This window comes from Macaca mulatta, chromosome 13, assembly GCF_049350105.2.
Source record: "Macaca mulatta isolate MMU2019108-1 chromosome 13, T2T-MMU8v2.0, whole genome shotgun sequence".
Taxonomy (NCBI): domain Eukaryota; kingdom Metazoa; phylum Chordata; class Mammalia; order Primates; family Cercopithecidae; genus Macaca; species Macaca mulatta.
In genome coordinates this window covers 22,208,782-22,236,407 of record NC_133418.1, presented here as the reverse complement: position 1 = coordinate 22,236,407, position 27,626 = coordinate 22,208,782, and the positions used below count along the sequence as shown (strand labels likewise).

Sequence of the window (27,626 nt, the reverse complement as noted above, 5' to 3'; positions counted from 1 at the left end):
CAAAAAGTCACCTTGAAGGAATATAACAATACTAAGATAATTTACTATAAGAAAAATTAAATAGCTTACCCAGCACAGCAAAGATCAGAGTATTTTTAAAGTGTCTATATAATGAAAATTTCACAGTGTTCTTTCTTAGCCTTAGAGTCTTCATAGTTTGTGCCAAACTAATAAAAATGTGAAAAAGTTAAGGAAAAACATTCCAAGTAATAATAAGCGGTTTTTTAAAAAAAACAAAAAGAATCTTCTACTATGTTTCCGAAGTCGGTACTGCTAAATACAGTTCCTAAAATTTGAAGCTAATAAAAACACAGAAAACATTATCTTGGCCAATATTGTACAATCATTATACTTTATCACAACTTTTCTTTTACAATTTACCATTGTCTGAACTAAGAAAACAAACTCCAAGGAAAAAGCACGGAAGACCCACGATGCATTCCACCAATGCCACGCACCCGCAACACCGGATAGAGCAGTGCACGCGCTAAAACCCCTCCCAGTGAGACACTCTTTACAGATCACATTGTGACAGGCCATTTGGCTTGTGCTTTTCTGGCTCTATTTCTGTCTTATTTTGTTCTTTCTAGTCTATTCTCATTTTATTCTTTGAATAACCATAATTAAGAAGTTAGGTCATCTACCAATTCCATTTTATAAATTTTAAAACTGAAAAACATCAGATAAAACAAATCTGGACTTAGCTAAGGGCTTTACTTGAAAGACCACTGCAATGGGGGAGGATTATTGCAACAGGAAGAATACTACGACTGTAATATCTGCAAGAGTCTCAGAGGTCGGGCAGAAAAGGGTTTTTCTTTTATAGAGCACAGCAAACAAGGCTAGAAAGCAGTAGGTGTGGGGAGTGAGTGGTGGGACTAGACATATTGATCAGGGAATGTCTTTTCTTGAGGCCTACAGATTCTCGGGAGGGCTGTGTGTTGGCTCAGGCTGACAGTGCGTCAACGTTTATGGCCCGGAGGAAGAATACTTACAGTTTGGTTCAGTCACTGTTTTGTTCAGATTGATCAGTGGATATAAAGAGTTCATCTAATCATTCATGATGCAAGGAATGGGAAATCGGAGGGTCTGTGCCCAGCCTTGTCACAGGTAGACAAGGGGGCCTCCAGAAGTCTTATCTAAGTCCAGTGGGGAAGGGGTTTCTCTGTGGTAAGTCTTTTCTCGGAACACAAATAGGGAAGGGGGTTTGGGGGGGGGGTGTCTTAATCTTGGCTGTTTTCCAGGAGCACAGGGCTCAGGTAAAGTTCAACATTGCCAAGGATGAAGAAGCAAAAGAGACTTTTCCACTGACTCCTCAGCAGTGAAACAGAATTCAAGGCAGCTCTCTCCGCTCTTAAATGAGAATTCCTTCCTCTGGAGCAGACCAACAAGCTCTGTTTATGAACCAAACACTAAAAATAACAGCGCTGAGCAACAGAATGGATGTGGCAAGTTTTAAAAATTATCAATGTCATTAATCAAAAACTTCATTTTAGTACTGAAGCTACTTTAGTACTTTAGTACAAAACTGCTTTTTAATCTTCTAAATGACCAACAAATTACAAAAGAGGATCAATTTCTAAAGTAATACAATACAACCAATTCAGGTTACTATGAGAACTTTAAAAATGCAAATATACTTTATTCCTTAAATACATCAAAATATATACTTTTAAAAATTCTTGACTAAAACCAAATTTCTAGGATTAAAAAAAATATCTGGTCTGGTTTAATAATTCAAAAAAAAATGTTTTTAAGCTAAGGAATAAAAAGCAAATTTGAAATTGCCTAAGCCTCCACTTACCAAGACACTGTTAAATTTAGGGAAAGTGTAAATATTCCTACCATGGAAGGAAAGTAGTCATGAAAGCAAATAGCCCTTCTGATTTTGAAGTGAGAGCGCGCTGCTGTGGTAGGAAAAGGATATCCACCAGCACGAGCCAGAGTCAAGGAGAGAGAGGGGGAGGCTGGCCAGAAGAACAAGATCAGAATCACGTGCCTGCAGCAAAACAGGAAAAAAAGAAAAAAAGAAAAAAAAAAAAAGAAAACAAAAGAAAAGAAAAGAGAAACAAGAAGAAAACAAAGGGGAGGAAGGGCCACAGGAGAAAGGCTAAGGCTATGGCTTTTGAATTTTTCAGCCCATTTTTTTTCCTATGACTTCAGAATTAGATTCTTAGAGGATTGGGTATATTAAGGTCATCAAAATCAAAGGAAGCAGGGTCATTTTCCAAAGCACTCAATTGTATATGTATTTAGTTCTGCTTTTTTTCCTTGTCATTTATATCATTTAGGAAATCTGCTATCTTTCTGTATACAGAAAGCAGACGTTTCATTTTAGTGATTAAAAATTACCAAACAGCAATCTGAAAGCAAACTTCACAAATTCAGGCTTATGCAGAAATAGATACTAGACTTCCCTTGTCTCACCATGAAACACTAAACAAGATCTTTTACATTCTAGATTTGACTATTTCTTGAAACATTTTCATTACAAATATTCACAATTAAGCAAACTAAGTCTTTCATCTGTTTTCCTTATTTTGCTACCCCAATCTGGCTAATCAGATACTGGAATATGTGAAAGTCAGTGGTGTCCATAAAGGTAATAAATTACCCTCACTCAAATCCAGATGGATTAGAACCGTTAGAGCTGCTTTTCTTTGGAATTTTCTGCCAAGCTGCATTACTGAGTGTTTTTCCCAATGAACTACCTTGTGGATGGTTAAGAACAAGAAATTGGCAGGGCACGGTGGCTCATGCCTGTAATCCCAGCACTTTGGGAGGCTGAGGCAGGAGGATCATGAGATCAAGAGATCAAGACCATCCTGGCCAACATGGTGAAAACCCATCTCTACTAAAAATACAAAACATTAGCTGGGCGCGGTGGCATGCGCCTGTAGTCCCAGCTACTCAGGAGGCTGAAGCAGGAGAATCGCTTGAACCTGGGAGGTGAAGGTTGCAGTGAGTCGAGATTGCACCACTGCACTCCAACCTGGCGACAGAGCGAGACTCCGTTTAAAAAAAAAAAAAAAAAAGAACAAGAAATCTTTGAAATAAGTATCTATAAATTGTCAGAAAAGATAGTTTTTAGAAAAACACAGTCTGCAGCTTAATTAATTGAATGAAGGACCATACTGCCTAACTTGTTAACGTTCCAAGCATACACAGCTTTTAGAAACAAGACAATTCTAAATTGAACAGATATCATCAGCTCATTTTCTAAACACACAATGCCAGAAAATAAGACACTAAGGTCTAAAGATAATCTGAGGCCAACAGGCAGGTTCATCTCCACTGTAATTCTGCCTGTCCCAACGCAAGGTATGTTGATACCTCCTGCCCGTTCTCAAGGCAGGAGGGCCCCCCTAACAAGCGGTCCTGTAGGACCTACAGCCTTTGTGGTGATTATTCTTACCACTGGAACACTGCTCACATGTAGAACTGAGGAACAGACATCACAGTTTTAGCAAATGAATGTCTTTAATTTTTTTAATACAGAAAATATGAAAATGACACCAGAGGAAGATATTTATATCACTTTCTGAGAAAATCAGATTTATTTAACTATAATTTTATTCAACAAACTTGGATTCTAAACTAGTAGCTCTGAACAAAATAGAATATGCTTTTTTAAACAAGTTCAGTCGGAAACAACTCTTTAAATCAGTTATCATTCCCTAAGTAGGCTCCTCAGACTCCTAAGATGTCCACAGATATAATTTGGGGGTCTTTAACTGCCCTGTCATATGCAGAGCTCCTCGTGTGTGTCTGTGTTCTGCGGAGAGAGGCTCCACAGCTGTTAGCAGATTTTCCAAAGCATGTCTGATCCTAGTACCCAAACAAGGTTCAGAATCACTGCTTTGACGAGTAAGGATAATGAATTAGAAATTTTTGGTTTGTAGCACTCTTCATAGGCTTTTTAAGTTGGAAGCATATTGAGAATTCACAAACAGGGAATTTAAAGAATAGGTAGACCTGGCTTAGAAAACAACCCACAAGGGGCTCAGAAAAGCCCATGAGGAGTGCTACATTTGCTAGCACACCTGAAAAACGGGAGACCTTCCTTCTAGGGCATAGTGATGAGATCCAAGCCCTCTGGCCCTTCCTATGAGACACATAGATGAGAAAATGGGAAAAGATACAAGAAAAACAAGTTTTTAAAAAAACTGATGTCAAAAAGCTAAAAGACATAAGAATCAAAAACAGTAGAAACAAAGAACTTGGCAAAAAATGAAACCTATCTAACAGGAAAGCATTTCAAAGAGGACATAAATATAATAGAAACAGGTCCAAAGAATGTTCTGGGATATGCATAACCCTGACATTCCACTCTGGTCAGTCACATTTTCTCTTGAATTCCTCCCATTTCCACAAGTGCCCCCAAGGAGAAAAAAGCAATGGGGATTCCCCAGACTCAACTTGAGTCATCGAATCAGAGAAGACCCTCGAGGATCCAGTCCCTACTGCCTCTAAAACTTCTCCTGCAATATGGCTGCAGCCCCAAACCTTCTCTGAACCTGCTTCTTCCACCCATTTCCAGCAAGTCTATCACGTGGGCTCTTCTTCCCATATCCCCTACCCTACTTCTGACCCTCACCATCGCTTCTTCGGACCACTGCAAAGGCAAAGGAATACTGACTCACCTTCCTGCCTCTAGACTCTCCTTTTCCGCGTCATCTTCTTCTGTCACCAGAGTTCTCACTGACACAGGTTTCATCACATTACTCACCTGTGCAGCTTCAATTCCTCTCCAGCCCCTGCCTCCGGAAGGCACTCAGCTCTTGAGCGTGCCCTGCCACCCTTCCCTGAACCACCTGCCAAGGCTCTCCCACGCACATCCACCCAGAGGCAGGCTTCCCTGGACATTCTGCCACTGTCCCCCCTGTTTCCCTGCTTCAACTATTTGCTCCCCTCCATTCTTCCTAGAATACCTCTTCCCTAATTACCTTCTTATTAATTGTAAACCCCTACTTGTCTTCCCAGTCTCAATTTAAATGCTGCCATCTCTGTTAAGTCTTTCCTGATTTTTATGCCAGCATTAACTTCTCTCTTCCCCCGTTGGCACAGCACCTCTCTAAGACGGCAACTACTACTGCTATATTGATGCTAGTTATGTATCTGTCTCCCCTACAAGACTGTGAATTCCTTAAATTTGGGGACATCTTTTTCACCTATGCCTCGTCAGTATGGGGCACATACTGAGAATAAGCACTAATTGTATGCTAAACTATAGAGAAAAGATAAAGATATTCCTTGTTTGGGGAGTTGCTACTTTTTTGCCTTCAAGTGAACCCTCGTATTAAGGTAACAAAAATGCATAACTGTATTTCTTTCTATCGTTATTACAAATTACATGTAATCTGATTTTAATGATAGAAAAAACTATTTTGAAGGACACAGTAAAGGATATGAACCACACAAAAATGGAGTCAATAACTGCTAAAATAATGTCATCAAGAACAACAGCTAAATGGTTAGAACCCTGAAAGATAAAAATAGGGGAAGAAATCTGAATGTAACAGTTTCACTGCACTGTAGCAATTATCATTTGATGAAGAAAAATAATTTAGCTTATCTCTTGGATTTACAAAGCCACATAAAAGATTTAATTTCCTAAGAGGATTGTGTTTAAGCACATGGAAATGACCTGTTTTTTGATAGCAACAATTGCTAATTTATGTGATGATAGCAACATAAAACAGTATTACGTAATGGCAAATAAAAAGCATCATGGGCTCAAGCCTGTAATCCCAGCACTTTGGGAGGCCGAGGCGGGCGGATCACAAGGTCAGGAGATCGAGACCACAGTGAAACCCCGTCTCTACTAAAAATACAAAAAATTAGCCGGGTGCAGTGGCGGGCGCCTGTAGTCCCAGCTACTCAGGAGGCTGAGGCAGGAGAATGGCGGGAACCCGGGAGGCGGAGCTTGCAGTGAGCCGAGATCGCGCCACTGCACTCCAGCCTGGGCAACAGCGTGAGACTCCGTCTCAAAAAAAAAAAAAAAAAAAAAAAAAAAAAAAAAAAAAAGCATCATGTCCCCAACCTCACTAACACCAGCCATTTCAATCTCTCTCCTCCATACCAAACCGACAGCCAGGGCTATTAATGAAATGAACTCCTGATCTTTTCTGACTGTGTTGTGAAGGGACACAAAAAAAGGGAAGGGGGGATCCATGTTAGACATTTACTCTGACTAGTCATATTTAAAAGTCACTAAGATGTTGGCTATGTAAATTTTTTTTTTTTTTTCTTTTGAGTCAGAGTTTTGTACTTGTCGCCCAGGCTGGAGTGCAATGGCGCGATCTCAGCTCACTGCAACCTCTGCCTCCCAGGTTCAAGCCATTCTCCTGCTTCAGCCTCCTAAGTAGCTAGGATTACAGGCGTGTGCCGCCAAGCTATGTACAATTTTAAAGGAATACAATATATATAGCGTATTTACATGTGGGATATTTATCTTTTCTATTTCTTTCTGGCAAATATTTATTTATTATTATTATATGAATGCGGAGTTCTTCATGATTATACAAAGGTGAAAATAAATATACTCAAAGACTAAAAGAGCATCTAACACTGAATACGGGTGTATCAAAGACAACAGGGAGAAGAATGGGGCTTTTTAGCATTACTGGATAAATATTTATGATCTGATTTATACAGCTAATCCAAAAGATATTTTAGGTAAAATGACAAAGGTCTTTGGATTAGGTAAGACATAATAAGCTTCTTAATCACTCAGTCCTCAATCATTTATTCAAAAAACTGAAGCAACCATGCATGGTAACTCACATCTGTAATCCCAATACTTTGGGAGGCTGAGGTAAGAGGATCACTTGGCCGGGCGCGGTGGCTCAAGCCTGTAATCCCAGCACTTTGGGAGGCCGAGGTGGGCGGATCACAAGGTCAGGAGATCGAGACCACAGTGAAACCCCGTCTCTACTAAAAATACAAAAAATTAGCCGGGCGCGGTGGCGGGCGCCTGTAGTCCCAGCTACTGCACTCCAGCCTGGGCAACAGCGTGAGACTCCGTCTCAAAAAAAAAAAAAAAAAAGAAAAAAAAAAAAAAAAAAAAAAGAGGATCACTTGAGGCCAGCCAGGAACTCAAGACCAGCTTGGGCAACATAGTGAGATCCTGTCTCTACAAAAAATACAAAAATTAGCTGGGTGTGGTGGCCTGCACCTGTAGTCCCAGCTACTCAGGAGGCTGAGGTGGGAGGATTGCTTAAGCCTAGGAGCTGGAGGCTGCAGTGAGCCATGATCATGCCACTGCATCACTGCACCCCAGCCTGGGCAACAGAGCAAGACCCTGTCTCCAAAACCAACCAACCAACCAACCAACCAACCAACCAACCAACCAATCAAACAACCAAACAAAAAACCGCACAAAATAAAAGTAAAAAAACTGAAGCTAGAAATCTAGGGGTCTTTGCAGACATAAATACTGACACTTCTCTAGAGACTAAAGTGCTGCTGCCCACATCCAGGGTCATCTTCCCCTTGAACATCACTTCCTCTTGGCTCTTTCAATGGCGGGGTCTATGGAATCCTCAAAATAGCTAGTCCCCAAGAGTCAGAGAAAATGAATAAACACATGAGACTTAAAAGAGTGATGAAATGTACTGTATGTATACCTGAAGGGTGTAATTAACTTTCTGTTCACTGGATACATTTTAAAATCCAGGGTTAAGAATGACATTAAGGTATACCAGCTGCATAATGACAAAGACACATGTTCTCTATGAGGAATAACCATGAACATTTCTGGGCTGGGACTGATACCTGCGATGATATCAAGCGGTGCCTTCGCAATCAGTCATATCATTTTAAGAAGCACTCTGGCTAGCCTTTGCCTTTCAGGAAGTATTTTAAAAGGGAAACATTCCATAGAAGAAAAGTTCAAATTGGGCCTTTTTCACAAGTTTCTATCTAAAAATTCATCTCAGGAAATACAAAGTAAGACCACATTTCACAGCAGTAACAAAAAGGGGTGGTAGAATTATGTAGTTTTTACCCCAATGACTCTCATCACGCCTTCAACAGCTGCAAAGATCAAGTAGAGAAGCCCCAATCCGATCACCCGGTGCATGACTGTTCCCAAACGAGGCCTGGAATCAGGAAGAGGAAACAGAGAAAGAAGAAAAAGCATGGGTGAGTAAAATGCACCTGAATACAGAAACCGGCACCATTTCCACCACCAGGAAGTCACTATCTAATCACATCACTCTGTTCCCAGCTCTGAGGTACTCTGTTTTAGGAAACAGGCCCAGGAACAAAGGGTCTCTTTCTCTAGGACCTGAAGCTATACCGATGCCTGTGAAGCAATATTTGCAGGCCACAAAGGTGCCAGAGGATTTTGCTGCTGAAATTCAAGCAATGGAATGAATATAATTCAGGTACTGTTTCTGTAGAATGGAAGAGTAGGTTTGATGAAATCTAGGAAGGTAAATGCCAACTTCTAAGTGCCACTGGCAGAGAGTCTAACTTAATTCTTCCCGAGGTCTGTCTTTTCAGAGATAATTCACTTATCTCATGACTTGGGCAGAGAAAGAGCAAGACATGAGGAGACGGAACTCCATGACCTCCTTTCTGATCACCGGCCCTCAACCAAAACAGGAGTGCTAACAGAATTTAATTTTCATTCCTTAAACTGAAAGAGTTAAAATAACATTTTTGGGCCAGGCACAGTGGCTCATGCCTATAATCCTGGCACCTTGGGGGGCCAAGGTACACAGATCACTTGAGCTCAGGAGTTTGAGACCAAACTGGCCAACATGGTGAAACCCCGTCTCTACTAAAAATACAAAAAATTAGCCAGGGGTGGTGGCTCCTACTCGGGAGGCTGAGGCACGAGAATCGCTTGAACTTGGGAGGCAGAGGTTGCAGTGAGCCAAGATCACACCACTGCACTCCAGCCTGAGCGACAGAGTGAGACTTTGTCTCCAAAAAATAAAAAAAAATTTAAAAAATACATTTTCGGCTCTTTCAAAATATAAATGAGTTGGGAAAATACAAAGATGGTGGGTTTTGCAATTAATAATTTAAAATAGAATAATTTCATGATATTTGCAAATCAGAATTTATTGCACATACATTTTAGGCTGCTCAAAACCCCCCTCTCAGAGTAATTAGAAGAAAAAAACTGGTTTAAGAAAAATATTTAAGATAGTCATTTCAAAACAAAATATAAGTAAAAAAATAAATTAATGGTCATAGCTCATATTTAAGACTACTTACCTAATCTAAGGAATCTAAATTCTGATTCATTATAACCAACTAACCAGAACCTCCAAATAACGAGAACTGTTACTGCTCTCATGTTATGAGTTGAGCCAAGCAAGCTAACAGGGAAGGGATTCATTTAAAAAGGGTTTGTGTCTATACTCATTCATTTAATCTTCTATTCCTTTCACAGTAACAACACTGCACCTGTTGGTATCTGATGTTCATAACCAGAGCTGTGAAAGGTACTGCAAGATTCCTCAACAAAACGCCTTCATTTCTTACACTGTACTAAGAACACAAAAGCATTTGAGAAAGAATCTCCAGTAAAAATTCAGGGGGATAAAGGCTTCCAGGCTAAAATCCTGCTAACTCCCCAACTCCCAGCTCACAAGCAAATGGGCACACACACAGGAGGAGAGCCTAGGGGTGCGAGTCACAGAGCAGAGGCCTGAGCCTGGGCACCCGAGGGCCGGAGCTCAGGAACACAGGAGGCTGCAGCAGAGGAGGCTGGGGAGCAGTAGCCAGTGATGTGAGGGGATAGAAGATGAGCTCCCGGAAACCAGGCAAAGCTGGCACTCCTTAACTAAAGCTGCTCACGGGACAGCTGGACGAGGGCTGAGCGGGGCCATGTGATACAGCAGGGGAAGGTCATGATGGCCTTGACAAGAGCAGTCTCAATAGAGCAATACTGGGGAGGCTGAGGTACAGACTACTCATGTGAGAAATTATGCCACACAGGGGAAAGGTGAATGAGGCAGAAGCGGAGGAGAGGCCCATGTGGGGTGGAGGGAGGGCTTCACTTTAAAAAAATGGTAGAAATAACGAGATGTTGACGGGGGTGACCCACCAGAGAGGAAAGCGGATGATGCAAGAAAAAACGAAACAGAGCACTAGGACAGTTTCCCTCACAGCTGAGTGGGCACAAGGCAGGGGCGGCCCGTGACTATCAAGAAGAGGAAGGTGGTAGCTGCGGTCCAGATGTGGGGGAAACGACAACGGCTGGGGGCACAGATGCGGTGGAATTCCCCTCTGATGGCTTCTACTTCCTCAGTGAAAAAAACCTAAGGTCAGCTGAGAGGAGGGTAGAGTCTGAGAGGTCTGAGAGAGAAGGGGTAAAATGGTCTTCCGCAGACAGGAGAGTGAGAAAATAGTGGCAAGGGGATTTAGTACAACTGCCAGCAGCACTGAGGGCACACGTGAAGTTTATGGTCACGATGGCAAGTGGGCCCCCTCAGTGTGGTCCAGGGCTCTTTTTGGGCAAATTCCCCTGCTCAGGTGGGAGCCTGAGGCAGAAGGAAAGCTGGACTTAGCAAGGCTGGAGTTTTGTCAAGAAGGCTGACAAAGAGAAAGGGATCTTTGGGTGTCAGTGTCCTACTGGACCAGGGAATCCAAGCAAAAGGAAGAAGGTAATGATACAAGATGGGGAGGGACAACGGAAGGTGCCAGGGTCAAAAGGCTGGAGGCCAAAGTACAGTCAAAAAAGACTGAAGCTGACATGTTAGAGAAAGTAACAGGAAACAGAGAAGGTGACAGTTGAAAAGTGGATTGCTTAAAATTGAGATTTTGAAGAGGGTGCAGTTATACATATAATAAAGTCTAGAAAATGATACTGGGAATCAGTAGCTGAAACGTGGTGACAAACAAGAGCAGGAGAGGTGGGGAGGTGAGAGCAGGTTACTTAAAGCGTCATCCACGTGGCTCCTGGGACCCCAGGGCCTTCTGACAGATGAAATGCTGAGGACGACACCTGTGAAGCCGGTGCCCACAGAGCTGAGGGATGAGGGAGGGTCTGGAAGCTCACAGTAACCACAGTAAGATGCAGCAGGTGATCCAGCCTGAAGAGTGAGCTTCTGGGAATCAGGGTTTTAGGAAAGAAGCAGGAAGAAAGGTCTGAAAAACGCAACAAGGATAGAAATCAAGTTCTCCCATAGTTGTGCCCAGTGATTCACAGGTGAGAGGCGGAAAAAACCCGCCGGAGAGGGACAGACGGGTTTCAGTCAGAAGTTCTGCTGACTCAGTGTTTAATCCACTCTCTTCCAACACTCAAACAGGACCATAAAAACTTAATGGTACCATCTAAAAAACAGAAAAGGGTTGGAAAATGGTTTGAGTCACTTCAGATTTTCCATTATCCTTAAAGTTGATTATTTATTCATCTAACTATATAAAGTTATCGAAATACAAATTCAGGGTCTTTATTGGAAGATAACATAAAATAGCAAGTATGTGGAAATCTTTTAAAAATGTGTTCTTGTAGATTTTTCCCGAAGGGATTTGTACTACAATACTTAGAAGTTCCATTTTCACAAAGGTCATGATGTAGACGGACTGAATCACTGGGCTGGGACCCAGCACCTCTCCACACTCCCGTACTTACTTCACAATGCCATAGCCCAGGCTCACGATGATCACGAGCAGGCGAGCCAGCGTCCTCTTCATCGCAGAAATCAGCTCCGCACATATCAATAAGCCTTGGGCTGAGGAAGAAAAAAATAATTCACTTCGTGTACATCTGGAAGCCTGCCAACCACGATTCTCAACAACATGTCCTGGGTATAACTACATTCGGACTTCAGACTAATCAGCCACATTTGATTTAAAAGTTATCGTATCCAACTGATGCTTGAAAACTTCAGTGAAAGATTCACACTCTCCTAAAGAATTCACTCCCTTTCTATCTTATCAGCTCCACTGGGCACGGCTTTCTTGTATCAGCCTGAACACTGTCTCCCTGAGCTTCCCTCTGTTCTTGTTCTTTACAGAACTCTCTTCTTGTCCCGTAAATATGTAAAAACCATAACGTCCTCTAGAGTTCTCTTTTCTCCAGGATCTCCTCCTCGTGTATTCATTTAAAATGTACTGATATGCTCCTACTGTGTGGCTGTAATAGTGAAAAAGACATCTGGATCCTTGCCTTCATGGAGCTTGTACTCCGGTTAGGCTAAGTAAATAGAACTCAGTGTGGTAAGAGCTAGAGGTAACACAGCATCCCTCCAGACTTGGAAGAAGGCCAGTCTCATCTACACCTGGGGGAGCTAGAATTGGGTCCCGAAAAACTCAGAAAAAAATGACATCTAAATCAGAACTTGAAGGCTAAGTAGGAGTTAAGTTGTGGGGGGTGGGGGATGACAAAGCAAAGAACACGGCACGTGCAAAGGCAGAGAGAAGAAAAGAGGAAAACCAAACTATGTTGCAAGAAGTAAGTTCATTATGCCTGCAGCAGACAGTGTAATGGTAGATGTCAAGAAAAGAGGCTGGTCATAAAGGCAGGGACCAGTCGTGCAGTTTGGAGCCCCTGTCATGGAGTCTGGACTCGATGTTAAGGGCCGTGGGAAGTCAACAACAATAAACAAAGGAACAAAGGAGGGATTGGTAAACTATGTCTGTAGCTCAGGATAGAGAGCTCCACGGGAGAGAAAGCTTCAGGAGGAAAACAATGGATGAGCTCTGCAAAAGAGTGCAGAATGTGAAGAAGGGGTTTATGATCACAAATGTTGAGGGATGAGTGTGCTGTCAATGCCTCCATAGGCTGTCTATACTCCTCTTGAGGTAATGTGACTACAACCTTTCTGGTACAGTGTGACCTGTACAGCAAGATTCTCAACTCCTTCCAGGCTTCTGCTGCAATCTAAGGTTGTGGGAGCTTCTGGGAGGCAACCACCCTATTATTGCCTATGTTGAGTTTGCTTTTCATCAGCTTCAACTTTTAAACTCTTTTTAAAACTTTTCCATTGGTATTTTTGCAAGCTGTACTCTAAACCTAAGTTCAAGATCTTACCCATTAAATTTCACCTTTCTATTCATCATGTCAACTCTCTTGCCTCTCATCATGTATCTTCAAGTGAAAAAGGTCTATCTAAAATGATTCTCTATGCCCCTAAGTATTTTTATTTATTTATTTATTTTTTTGAGACAAAGTCTGGCTCTGTTGCCCAGGCTGGACTGCAGTGGCCGGATCTCAGCTCACTGCAAGCTCCGCCTCCCGGGTTTACGCCATTCTCCTGCCTCAGCCTCCCGAGTAGCTGGGACTATAGACGCCCGCCACCTTGCCCAGCAGGTTTTTTTTTTTTTTGTATTTTTTAGTAGAGACGGGGTTTCACTGTATTAGCCAGGATGGTCTCGATCTCCTGACCTCGTGATCCGCCCGTCTCAGCCTCCCAAAGTGCTGGGATTACAGGCTTGAGCCACCGCGCCCGGCCATATGCCCCTAAGTATTTACGACCCTGGCCGGCCTCACATCATCCACAAAATTTAAGAGAATGCTGTCTACATAGTCACACAATAAATGTTAGTTGAACAAACCAACAGATTCGCAACAAGAATAAACCAGCAACAAGGTCTAAAATCTGAGAGAGACACCATTCGAAGCCTCCTAGCTCAATGGTTCTCAATCCTAGATGCATATTAGAATCACCTGGAAGCCTCTACACAGCCCCAATTCCTAGGTCTGCCCTAATCAGAATCTCTGGCACTGGTACCATTTTAAAGTTCTTCAAGTGATGCTGATGCAAAACTAGGGATGAGAACCATTGTTCCAGACCGGTGCTGTCCCACAGACCTTTTTGCAATGATGGAAGTGGTCTATCTCTGTGCTGTCCAATACAGCAGTCACTTGTCACCTGTGGTTACTGAGCACTTGAGATGCAGCTAGAATAACTGAGGAACTTAATTTTTAATGTAATTTAATTTTACTTCAGTACCCACATGTGGCTTGTGGCTACCACAGAAAACAGCACAGGTCTAGGCTGACCAGTGATTACTTCCATGAACTCTTTAGACATGGCTGCACCACCAGTTTTCAGCTCATCTTGTCCATAAGAAACAAGAGGCCTTGTCAAATGCCTTGAAGAAGTCAGCTATACTAAGTTTACTACATCTTCCTAACTGTCAATCTAGCATCCCAAAACAAAAAAAATGAGTCTGACATGATCTATTCTTAATGTACCCATGTCGGGTCCTAACAATCAATGCTTCTCATCCTTCTAATGATTTTTCTAAATTTGATGCTTCAAGATCAATGCTGGGCAATAAAGCCCCTGTCCCAGAATTCCCACCTGGGAAAATCAGAAAGGACCTCAGTTCCTGCTCACCTCTCCTATTGGACGGGACTCCTCAAAGACCTTGACAGCGGTCTGGGTATCTCTTCCAAGCCCTCCAGTGCCATCTTGGACAGCCTAGATTCCCTGAGGAATGAGAGGCAGATGGCCTCTCATCTCTTCATGGATCTCAGGTTTTCGCTGCTCCACATTAAAGTGCATGCCACCCTTTACCCTCACCAAACAAGAGATCACCACCACTGACAGCAAAGCATCAGAACTGCCTTCTCTACATTCCGGAATGCTTCAATTCTAAGCAGCAGACCTACCCTTCCTTCATCATCTGGTTTAGAGCATGCACACACGCACGCACGCGCACACAAACACCATAAAAAACTTCATACAGAGTAGCGATATCTCTAATATGCATCCTGGATGTCTGCCCTTTCTTTGTTCTTTGGTACTTGTCCTTTTAAACTTTTTATCTGGGGAAATGTCAAATATTCCCCAAAAGAGAGAAAGCAATATAATGATTTCCCATGTACCCATCATGCAGCTTCAATAATTAGCAACATTCTGGCAAATTTGTTTCATCTATAGTCTAATTCATTTTTTCTCTAGAGTATTTTTAAATAAGTAACAGATACATAGTGCCAGCTACTCCAGAGGCTGAGGTGGGCAGATCATTTGGGCCTGGAGGTCAAGGCTGCAGTGAGCCAAAATCGTACCCATGCACTCCAGACTGGGCAACAGATCAAGACCTTGTCAATCAATTAGTCAATCAATCACAGACAAAATCATGCCCTTTGCAAATCTGCATCAAGACCATTTGTAACTGGTCACTCAGAAGTACACTCTTGAGCACCTTCAACCCCTTTGAGCACTCTCTTTCCAAGGGTTCGGTGGGAGAGTTGTACCTCTACTTCTCTGGCCTGAAATCTACTTTCTAGAAGTCTGGGGCACACATCTGAGGATGCCCAGCTGTACGGCCTCCCTGCTTCACAAACTCCACTCTGTAAACTGTGATGGTGCCTCCACTGGTCATATGAAGATCTCTGCGGGAGTAACGAGGTGGGGAGAGCACAAGGAGGCTGCAGGCACCATCCATTCCAGCACCCCTGATTTTACTCCCTGTGGCCAATTTCCTTTCTTTTCTTTTTTGAAGGAGAAGGAAAAGAAGACGTGGGGGGAAGGAGAAATATGTTAAAAGGATTGACAGCACCTGAAGTCTCCCTGTCCAGAACTTTGTGCTGTTTTAATCCAAGTTGAACCTTAGGAAATGGGACTTTTATTTTTCCCAGGAGGAAAGTGAGGGGAAAGTTAGCAAGAAGGAAAACATAACGAAGAGAAGACACATGCTCGGCCAGATCAGAGGCCTACTCTGACATTCTTTTCTTGGCTTTCCTTCTCTTCATCTATAATATGCCTGTTTCCAAACCCCTGTTCAGAGGGGGGCCTCCCACCGCTCTGCTCATAAATGCTGGGGAACTCTTAGATCATACTGTATTTACAGAAAGTCAAAAAACTTACTTGACAGTCCAGTGTTGCTGATGTTTTGGTATTCACTATAAAAAACTGCTTTTTCAAGCATTCCCAGGAAAATAACAGCTGCAATCCAGAACTGGATTCTTAATATGTCTTTCCAATAACAGGCAGACCACATCAGCCAGAGTATGCCATATAATATATAAACAATACACATCACCATGTAAAACTGCAGGAAGAGAAGCAATTTTAGTCAGTTAAGCCTTCGGATCATTTGGAAGCTGGCACTTCTACATTCAAGTATCCAACCCTTCATTTTCCAGTCACTCTGGAACCAGAAAGAGAGGATATGTCAAAGCATTAACTACTGAGGAATTACTACCACAAAGCTCTCAGGGTATAAAATTCATTTTTTAAACATGAAAAAATGATGAGAAATACTCACAATCATTAGGGGCCAATCTGATGCAGAGATATATCCATGAGGCCCAATCATAGAAAGAGAAACTGGGATAGAGAAGAAGAGAGAGTTAATTGTCAGTCTTAAGTCTTTAAATGTAAGTTCATTTCCCAGAAGGCTCCAAGAATAACAAACCACACTAACAAATGTAGCACATACATGGTATTGGACAATTAGTAATTGTTTGATTATGTAACCTTGCCAAGATACCTTCACTGTAAGACCAGAAACTCTAAAACTGCTAGAAGAAAACATAGGGAGAACACTACACAACACCGGTCTGAGCAATGACTTTTTGGATTTGATCCCAAAAGCACAGGCAACAAAAGCAAAAATAGACAAATGGGATTACATCAATATAAAAAGCTTCTTTGCAGCAAAGGAAACAACAGTAGACATAGACAACTTAAGACTGGGAGATAAAATTTGCAAGCCATATATCCAAGGAGTTAATACCCAAAATATATAAGCTCAAACAACTCAATAGCAAGAAAACAAAAACTCCGTTAAAAGAACAGGCAAGGGGCCAGGCGTGACAGCTCACACCTGTAATCCCAGCACTTTGGGAGGCCAAGGTGGGTGGATCACTTGAGGTCAGGAGATCGAGACCAGCCTGACCAACACGGTGAAACCCCGTCTCAACTAAAAACAGAAAAATTAGCCAGGTGTGGTGGCATGCACCTGTAATCCCAGCTACTTGAAAAGCTGAGGCAGGAGAATCACTTGGACCCGGGAGGTGGAGGTTGCAGTGAGCTAAGATCACGCCGCTGTACTCCAGCCTGGGCAACAGAGTGAGTTCTTGTCTCAAGGAAAAAAAAAAAAAAGGCAAGGGACCTAAATAGACATTTCTCAAAATAATACATATCAATGAGCAACAGATACTAATATATGAAAAATGCTCAACATCACTAGTCATTAGAGAAATGCAAATTAAAACCCTAATATCATTTCACACCTGTCAGAATGGCTTTTATCAAAAAGATGAAAGACAGTAAGTGCTGATGAAGATGTGGAGAAAAGGGATGCTTTGTACACTGTTGGTGAAAATGTCAATTAGTACAGCCATTATAAAAAACAGTATGGAAGGTTCTCAGAAAATAAAAACAGAATTACCATATAGTCCAGTAATCCCACTTTACTATTTATCCAAAAGATCTAAAATCAGTTTGTCAAAAAGCTGTCTGCACCCGCATGTTCACTGCAGCAGTATGAACAACAGCTAAGTTATGGAATCAATGTAAGTGTCCATCAACAGATGACTGGATGAACAAAATGTCTATACATACACAATGAAATACTATTCAGTCTTTAAAAAGAAGAAAATTCTGTCATTTGCAACAACATGGATGGAACTGGAAAACGTCGTGCTGAGTGAAATGAGTCGGGCACAGAAAGACATACTGCACATTTTCACTTATATGTGGAATCTAAAGCAATCAAACTCGTAAAACGAAAGCAGAATGGTGGGTACAGAGGCTGGGGGGTAGGAGGCATGGGCAGATGATGGTCCAAGGATAAAAAAAAATCTCAGACAAGAGGAATAAGTTTTTTCTTTTTTTTTGAGTTCCACTGCACAGCATGGTGAATAGTTAATAGAGTACTGTATGTTTCAAAATTGCTAAGAGTACATTTCAAATGTTCTCACCACAAAAAATGTTAAGCATTTGCGGTGATGAATATGTTAACTAGTTTGATTTAATTATTCCACACTGTATTTATAGATTATAACATCACTTTGTACCCCATACATTTATATCATTATAATTGTCAATTTACAAAAAAAAAGAAAAAAAGAGACACCTTTACTTGTATCCACACTATTCTATAAACCTGCGCCAAATCTGGTCACACACAAGAGCACAGTAGTCCCAGCTACCAAACAAGAACTCAGACTGGCCCCCTTGCTAATTCACTGATCTCACTGGGACCTTATCTTCCTTGTCATAACTTGGAATAAATTACCAAACTCACAAATCTAGGCTGAGTTTTGTCTGAGACAGCAATAATAAACCAAGTGCCAAGTACAGTGCAAAACATGCGGGGCTCAGCAACAGCTCCAGCTACTAATTAGCGGGGACTCAAAACCCCCCGCTGGTGTCAGGGGAAAAGACACAATGCCTGGAAAAGAAGCAGGCACAAGGCTAGTTCTATGGTCTGAATGTCCTCAAAAATTCATTAAAGCTTCACACCCACTGCGGTGGTATTAAGAAGTGAGGCCTTTTGGGAAGTGATTAAGTCATGAGGGCTCTGTCCTCATCAATAGATTAATGCCTTACGAAAGGCCTGGAGGGAACTAGCTTAGGCCTTTCTTTGCTCTTCTGCCTCCACCCTGTGAGAGTGGACTGGTTGTCCCCTGATGTGCTTCCTGCCCTTCCATCCTTTCTGCCATGTGAGAACACATCGTTTAAGGTGCCATCTAGGAAGCAGACACCAGGGCCCTAACCAGACACCAAACTTGCTGGCACCTTAGTCTTAGACATCCCAGCCTCCAGAACTGTGGGGAAATAAATTTCTGTTCTTTATAAATTACCCAGTGTCAAGTATTCTATTATAGCAGCACAAACAGACTAAGACAGCTAGGTGACAGAATGGCATCAGGGTCCCTGCTCCCTCTAACTGGCACAGTCTGGCTCACGATGCCATCTCCAGAAGGAAGCCTTACCTCATACTCTTCCAGAGCAGCCACCTTGCCAGCTTCCCTCCAAGGGCCATGCAGTACACCAGACCGTGCCTCCTCTGCAGCAATGCCTACCTCACCTGATTGGTTTCTGTCTGCTGACTGGCTGAATCAGAACAGTATCAAATCCCCAGGGCCCTCACATGCTGATGGGCCAGCAGACACCCACTACGGAAAACATCAGCCAATGTGATTCTAGAATATGTGAAAACATTCATTCTCTTGAAAACTGCTTATTGCAAGTCTACTTTTGTGGCACTAAGGAACCACAGCTTAACAAGGCACAGAGGGTCTAACTTACAGTGGTGGGGGTGCCTCACAGACCATAGAAGCCACATGCTGGCAGATATGCTGCTTCTACTCCTGGGCTACAGACAGATCCTTTAAAATAAAATTTGTCAAATAATAAAAATCTTAAATCCCTGATGATGGCCATTTTCAAGAAACAGAGAACATAACCTACTTGAAATACAACTAAAATGTTGCCTACACATTTCTACATGTTAAAACATTTTTTTTAATCTGAAAGAATGGGGAATTTTATATCCCACTATGAAGTTTGAAATTTTTTTTTTTTTTGAGACGGAGGCTCTCTCTGTCACCCAGGCTGGAGTGCAGTGGCCGGATCTCAGCTCACTGCAAGCTCCGCCTCCCGGGTTTACGCCATTCTCCTGCCTCAGCCTCCCGAGTAGCTGGGACTACAGGCGCCCGCCACCTCGCCTGGCTAGTTTTTGTATTTTTTAGTAGAGACGGGGTTTCTTTTTTTTTTTTTTTTTTTTTTTGAGACGGAGTCTCGCTGTGTCGCCCAGGCTGGAGTGCAGTGGCCGGATCTCAGCTCACTGCAAGCTCTGCCTCCCGGGTTTTTACACCATTCTCCTGCCTCAGCCTCCTGAGTAGCCGGGACTACAGGCGCCCGCCACCTCGCCCGGCTAGTTTTTTGTATTTTTTAGTAGAGACGGGGTTTCACCGTGTTAGCCAGGATGGTCTCGATCTCCTGACCTCGTGATCCGCCCGTCTTGGCCTCCCAAAGTGCTGGGATTACAGGCTTGAGCCACCGCGCCCGGCCTGAGACGGGGTTTCACCGTGTTAGCCACGATGGTCTCGATCTCCTGACCTTGTGATCCACCCGTCTCGGCCTCCCAAAGTGCTGGGATTACAGGCTTGAGCCACCACGCCCGGCCTGAAGTTTGAAATTTTAAAAATGTATCTTAACACGGTAAAAATTTCAATCTATTAAAAAATAAATAGTATCATTAAGAGAGCTTAATGTTACATTTTAAGTATCTAAAATAAATGTATGATTAACAGAAATTCATTTTTGAATGATGTATTTGAAACAGAGAATGTTGACTCAGGTCAGTGACAAAAATACAAAATACAGAAAATGCAGATAGTAAACATGCATGCAGTTTAACTATACCGTTCAAATTCCAGCTTGCATCTGTATTCTCCGTTTTAATGGAAACAATAAAGATATGAAACCCATCTTTTTGAGTTCTGGCTACCACATCCTGAAATAGAGATTAAAAAAATTCTTCACGTTATTTTCAACAAATTGCTATATAATATAGCCGAACAACTTTTTGCCATATTTTAAAATAATTGAATTGGGTTACTTTCTAAAATTTTTTTTTCTTTTTTTTCGAGATTGGGGGTCTCACCATATTGCCCAGGCTGGTCTCAAACTCCTGACCTCATGTGATCCTCCTGCTTTGGCCTCCCAAAGTGCTGGGATTACAGGTGTAAGCCACTATGCCCAGCTGTATTGGGTTTCTTTTAAACACACACACACACACACACAAAACAGAAAAGGAATGGCAGGCAGTGGAAGGATAGCTATTTCTCTTATTTTTTAGACACCATCCTCCCAGACCTAAAAAGGTAAAGGAAGAAAGAAGCTTTTCTCATTCTTCAATATTTTCTATCTTTTATATTTTTACAGGTTCCCTCTAATATTACCATTCTATATATTGTTTAATATTATCAATAAAAAACTTTTTCTAGGGCTGAGCAGGGTGACTCACGCCTGTAATCCCAGCACTTTGGGAGGCCAAGGCGGGTGGATCACTTGAGCACAGGAGTTTGAAACCAGCCTGGCGAATGTGGCAAAACCCTGTCTCTACTAAAAATACAAAAATTAGCCAGGCATGGTGGTAGGCACCTGTAGTCCCAGCTACTTAGGAGGCTGAGGTAGAAGAATTGCTTGAACCCGGGAAGTGGAGGTTGCAGTGAGCTGAGATCATACCACTGCACACCAGCCTAGGTGACAGAGCGAGACTATGTCTCAAAAACAACCTTTCTTTTCTACTATTACTCTTCTCATATTTTATCCTAATATTATCAAACATTTTGTTTTATTTAAATGTGTGGTTTTTATTAATTTATTTATTGAGATGGAGTCTCGCTCTGTCGCCCAGGCTGGAGCGCAGTGGTGCGATCTTGGCTCACTGCAACCTCAGCCTCCTGGGTTCAAGCAATTCTTGTGCCTCAGCCTCCGAGTAGCTGGGATTCCAGGCACCCGCCACCACACCCCGCCTAATGTGTGCTTTTTAAATTGAATTGGGGGAAGAGGAAGTTAGATAACATTGTCAGAAATGACTCAGATTAAGTACATAAGCTAAATGATTCAAATTTCTTAAGGTACTATGTTACTTGCAATTCCACTAAGGAATAAAACTTCCCACTGTAATGCTTGTAAATTCTCCAATGCCCTCCCAAAACTGGACCACGCTTATTATACTCCACTTTCCTGAATATTTCCTGAATATTTCCTATCCATTTCTTTCATTTCCTACTTCCCATGATATGACAGATTTTGTACAAAGTTTGTCCTGGCCATTGCAGAACAAGTGCCTTTCCATTATCAGACTTCTTAAAGATGGCTGAAGAGAAAACATGAAGAGTCACAGTATAAAAGCAAACATGAAGCTCTCCCAACCCTGCTTTTAGTCCCTACACATAACTCCCAACCCTTTCGACCTCTTACTCAGTCTTCTAACTTTTAGTAATTCCCCAAAATGCCAAAATTTCCCTCCCACATGCTACATTCATGGTTTCTATTTCTTTAAATCCTTAATGACAAGCACAGCCCATTGCTATGCTGTCTTGATATTTAGAGGGAGAATTTCATTTTTTAAAGAAAAGAAAGGCTGCATAGAAATTCATCTTAAATTGCTTTAAGAATATTTTTAAGGCTGGGCGCGGTGGCTCAAGCCTGTAATCCCAGCACTTTGGGAGGCCGAGACGGGCGGATCACGAGGTCAGGAGATCGAGACCATCCTGGCTGACACGGTGAAACCCCGTCTCTACTAAAAAATACAAAAAACTAGCCGGGCGTGGTGGCGAGCGCCTGTAGTCCCAGCTACTCGGGAGGCTGAGGCAGGAGAATGGCATAAACCCGGGAGGCGGAGCTTGCAGTGAGCTGAGATCCGGCCACTGCACTCCAGCCTGGGCCACAGAGCGAGACTCCGTCTCAAAAAAAAAAAAAAAAAAAGAATATTTTTAGACAAAGATAGAAACAGTATATACAAAATTCATAAAGACATATATAAGAAAACTTTTTTTTTTGAGACAGAGTCTTGCTCTGTCACCCAGGCTGAAGTTTAGTGGTGCAATTTCAGCTCGCTGCAACCTCCACCTCCCAGGTTCAAGTGACTCTCATGCCTCAGCCTCCCAAGTAGCTGGGATTACAGGTATGTACCACCATGCCTGGCTAATTGTTATATTTTTAGTAGAGATGAGGCTTTGCCATGTTGGCCAGGCTGGTCTCAAACTCCTGGCCTTAAGCAATCTACCTGCCTCAGCCTCCAAAAGTGCTGGGATTGCAAGCAAGAGCCACCGCACCTGGCCTGAAAACATATGGTTTTAAATAATGTTTCCTTTTCCTTCCACAATTCTAATAACCCTACTATATATCACTGTCTAAGTGTTTATCCATTAGCAACCTTTTTCAGTCTTACAATAACTTACGTATATTTGATTTAAAGACAAATCAAACTGCTTACCGTTGATCTTTCCTGGTTTGAAACATTTCTGATATTTATTAGTTCTTTATTCTGGAAAAAAGAGTAAATAATGCTATTTTATACTGCTGCATTTCTATGGAGAAAAGTTGTTTTAATAATTAAGGAAAAAAAAAGTTAGAAGAAAAATGAAAAATTAAAAGCTAAACATCAAAGAACAAATCTCACTGTATCCCAGACACAAGTAACAAAGTTCTGCTTTTGAAAAATTACCCCTATTATATAAAGAGACTGAACCTATGACTCACTGATGCTCCTGAAAGAGATGGGAGAATGGAAGCAAGGTGAAAAACCTATTTCAGTGTATCATCCATGAGAACTTTCCCAACCTAGCCAGAGGGGCCAACATTCAAATTCAGGAAATGCAAAGAACCCCCACAAGACACTTTACAAGAAGATCATCCCCAAGACACATAAATCATCAGATTCTCCAAGGTCAAAATGAAGAAAAATGTTAAAGGCACCTAGAAAGAAAGGTCAGGTCACCCACAAAGGAAAGTCCATCAGATTAACACCAAGCCTCTTCGCAGAAACCCTACAAGGAGAAGAGAATTGGAGGCCTATGTTCAACATTCTTAAAGAAAAGAAATTCCAACCAAGAATTTTATGTCCAGCCAAACTAAGCCTCATAAGTGAAGGGGAAATAAGACACTTTTTAGACAAGCAAATGCTGAGGGAATTCATTCAGACCTGCTTACAAGAGCTCCTGAAAGAAGCACTAAATATGGAAAAACCATTACCAGCCACTTTATACTTTACCACTATAAAGTAACCACACAAATGAGTCTGCATAATAACCAGCTAACCACAATATCAATGCTAAAAGCCTCAATTATAAGCTGGATAAAGAAGCAAGACCCAATGGCTTGCCGTCTTCAAGAGACCCATCTTACATGCAATGACACCCAAAGGCTCAAAATAAAGGGTTGGAGAAAAATCTATCAAGCAAATGGAAAACAGAAAAAAAGCAGAGGTTGCAGGCCTAATTTCAGACAAAACAGACATTAAACCAACAAAGATCAAAAAAGACAAAGAAGGGCATTATGTAGTCGTAAAGGGTTCAATTCAACGAGAAGACTTAACTATCTTAAATACATACGCACCCAACACGGGAGTACCCAGATTCATAAAGCAAGTTCTTAGAGATGTTTAAAGAGACTTACACTCCCACACAATAACAGTGAGAGACTTCAACATCCAACTGAAAGTATTAGACAGATCACTGAGGCATAAAATTAACAAAGATATTCAGGACCTGAACTCAACACTGGATCAAATGGAGCTGATAGACATCTACAGAACTCTTCACCCAAAAATAACAGAATATACACTCTTCTCATCTCTGCATGGCACATACTCTAAAATCAGCCAATCAGAAATAAAACAATGCTCAGAAAATGCAAAAGAACCAAAATCATACCAACCACTCTCTCAGACCATAACAATAAAATTGGAAATCGAGATTAAGAAAATATTTCAAAACCATACAATTGCATGGATATTAAACAACCTGCTTCTGAATGACTTGTGGGTGAATAATGAAATTAAGGCAAAAATCAAGAAGTTCTTTGAAACTAATGAGAACAAAGATACAACATACCAGAATCTCTGGGACATAGCTAAGGCAATGTGAAGAGGGAAATGTATAGCACTAAACACCCACATTGAAAAGTTGAAAAGATCTTGACTGGGCACGGTGGCTCACACCTGTAATGCCAGTACTTTGGGAGGCTGAGGTGGGTGGATTACCTGAGGTCAGGAGTTCGAGACCAGCCTGGCCAACATGGTGAAACCTCGTGTCTACTAAAAATACAAAAATTAGCTGGGTGTGGTGGTGGGTGCCTGTAATCCCAGCTACTCGGGAGGCTGAGGCAGGAGAATTGCTTGAACCTGGGAGGTGGAGTGAGCCGAGATCACGCCACTGCCCTCCAGCCTGGGCAACAGAGACTCTTGTCTCAAAAAAAAAAAAAAAAAAGAAGAGTTATAAAGATCTCAAATTAATTAACAACCTAACGTCACAACTAAAAGAACTAGTGAAGCAAGAGCAAACCAACCTCAAAGCTAGCAGAAGACAAGAAATAACCAAAATCAGAGCTGAACTAAAGGAGACAGAGACATGAAAAACCATTCGAAAGATCAATGAATCCAGGAGCTGTTTTTTTGAAAAAATTAATAAGATAGACTGCCAGGTAGGCTAATAAAGAAGAAAAGACAGAGGATCCAATAAACTTAATTAGAAATGACAAAAGGAATGTTACCACTAACCCCACAGAAATACAAATAACCATCAGAAAACACTATCAACACCTCTATGCACACAAACTAGAAAATTTAGAATAAATGGATAAATTACTGGACACATACACCCTCCCAAGACTAAACCAGGAAGAAATTGATTCCCTGAACAGACCAATAAGAAACTCTGAAATGGAAATAGCCTACACCAAAAAAAGGCCCAAGACCAGATGGATTCACAGCTAAATTCTACTAGAAGTACAAAGAAGAGCTGGTACCATTCCTACTGAAACTATTCCAAAAAATTGAGGAGGGATGCCTCCCCAACTCATTCTATAAGGCCTGTATTATTCTGATACCAAAACATAGCAGAGACATGACAAAAGAAGGCTTCACGCCAATATCTTCGATGAACATTGGTGCAAAAATCCTCAACAAAATACTAGCAAACCAAATCCAGCAGCACATCAAAAAGTTAATGTACCGTGATCAAGCAGGCTTTACCCCTGGGATGCAAGGTAGGTTCAACACATGCAAATCAATAAACACCATTTATTACATAAAGAGAATTAAAGACAAAAACCACATGATCAACTCAATAGATACAGAAAAGGCTTTCGATAAAATACAACATCCTTTCATGTTAAAAACTCTCAATAAACTAGGCATTGAGGGAACAGGCCTCAAAATAGTAAGAGTCATCTATGACAAACTCATAGCCAACATCATACTGAATGGGCAAAAGCTGGAAGCATTTTCCTTGACATCAGGCACAAGACAAAGATGCCCTCTCTCACCACTCCTATTCAACATGGTATTGGAAGTCCTGGCCAGAGCAATCAAGTAAGAGAAAGAAATACAGGGCACCCAAATAGGAAGAGAGGCAGTCAAACTATCCCTGTTTGCAGACAACATGATTATATATCTAGAAAACCCCATACTCTCTGCCTGAAAGCTCCTTGAGCTGATAAGCAACTTCAGCAAAGTTTTGGGATACAAAATCAACATATAAAAATCACTAGCGGCTGGGCATGGTGGCTTACTCCTGTAATTCCAGCACTTTGGGAGGCCAAGGTGGGAGGATCACTTAAGGTCAGGAGTTTGAGAGCAGCCTGGCCAACATGGTGAAACCCCACCTCTACTAAAAAAAAAAAAAAAAATACAAAAATTAGCCGGACATGGTGGCAGGTGCCTGTAATCCCAGCTACTCAGGAGGCTGAGGCAGGAGAACTGCTTGAACCTGGAAGGCAGAGGTTGCAATGAGCCAAGACTGCACAACTGCACTCCAGCCTGGATGATGGAACGGGGTGGGGGGCGGGGGGACAGTGCAATCCCATAGGAATACAGCTAACCAGGGAGGTGAATGATCTCCACAATGAGAAAACACTGCTCAAAGAAATCAGAGACGACACAAACAAATGGAAAGATGTTCCATGTTCGGCCAGGCGCGGTGGCTCATGCATGTAATCCCAGCACTTTGGGAGGCCAAGGTGGGCGCATCATGAGGTCAAGAGATCGAGACCATCCTGGCTAGCACAGTGAAAACCCATCTGTACTAAAAAAAACAAACAAAACAAAACATTAGCCGGGCATGGTGGCGGGTGCCTGTAGTCCCAGCTACTCAGGAGGCTGAGACAGGAGAATGGCGTGAACCCGGGAGGCAGAGGTTGCAGTGAGTGGAGATTGCGCCACTGCACTCCAGCCTGGGTGACACAGCGAGACTCCATCTCAAAAAACAGAAACAAGAAAGATGTTCCATACTCATGGATATGAAGAATTAATACTGTTAAAATGGCCCTGCTGCCCAAAGCAGTTTACAGATTCAATGCTATTCCTATTAAGCTACCAATGACATTTTTCACAAAACTGAAAAATACTATTTTAAAATTCATATGGACCCAGAAGAGAGCCTAAGTAGCCAAGGCAATCCTAACCAAAATGAACAAAGCTGGAGGCATCACACTACCTGACTTCAAACTATACCACAGGGCTATAGTAACCAAAACAGCTTGGTACTGGTAAAAATAGGACAGACACACAGACCAGTGGAACAGAATAGAGAGCCCAGAAATATGGGTGAACACCTATAATAATTTGGTCTTTAATAAAGTTGACAAAAACAAACAATGGGGAAAAGACTCCCTATTCAATAAATGGTGCTAGAATAACTGGCTAGCCATATGCAGAAGATTGAAACTGGACCCTATGCTTACATCATACACAAAAATCAACTCAAGATGGATTAAAGAGTTAAATGTAAAACTTAAAACTATGAAAACCCTGGAAGACAACCTAGACAATACCATTCTGGACGTAGGAATAGGTGACGATTTCATGACAAAGTTGCCAAAAGCAATCGCAACAAAAGCAAAAATTGACAAATAGGATCCAACTAAACTAAAGAGTTTCCGCACAGCAAAAGAAACTATCAACAGAGTAAAAAGACAACCTACGGAATGGGAGAAAATATCTGCAAGCTATGCATCTGACAA

At 41.9% G+C, this 27,626-nt stretch overlaps 1 protein-coding gene across 5 annotated transcripts in view; it reads right to left on the bottom strand.

Annotated features, from left to right (window-relative positions):
* TMEM87B (transmembrane protein 87B) overlaps positions 1-27,626 on the bottom strand; it is a 63,219-nt gene that overhangs the window by 20,404 nt on the left and 15,189 nt on the right. For 4 of the 5 annotated variants that reach the window (XM_077959006.1, XM_077959008.1, XM_077959007.1 and 1 more), the window contains 8 exons: positions 22,882-22,932; positions 20,298-20,388; positions 16,186-16,247; positions 15,786-15,969; positions 11,597-11,696; positions 8,009-8,102; positions 5,412-5,482; positions 70-179 (listed from right to left, as the gene is read on the bottom strand). In XM_077959006.1, the coding sequence (XP_077815132.1) occupies positions 70-179; positions 5,412-5,482; positions 8,009-8,102; positions 11,597-11,696; positions 15,786-15,969; positions 16,186-16,247; positions 20,298-20,388; positions 22,882-22,932 (763 nt within the window). Of the gene's footprint in view, positions 1-69; positions 180-1,927; positions 2,000-5,411; positions 5,483-8,008; positions 8,103-11,596; positions 11,697-15,785; positions 15,970-16,185; positions 16,248-20,297; positions 20,389-22,881; positions 22,933-27,626 lie in introns of all 5 variants that reach the window. The other variant, XM_028832306.2, reaches the window with a different exon arrangement.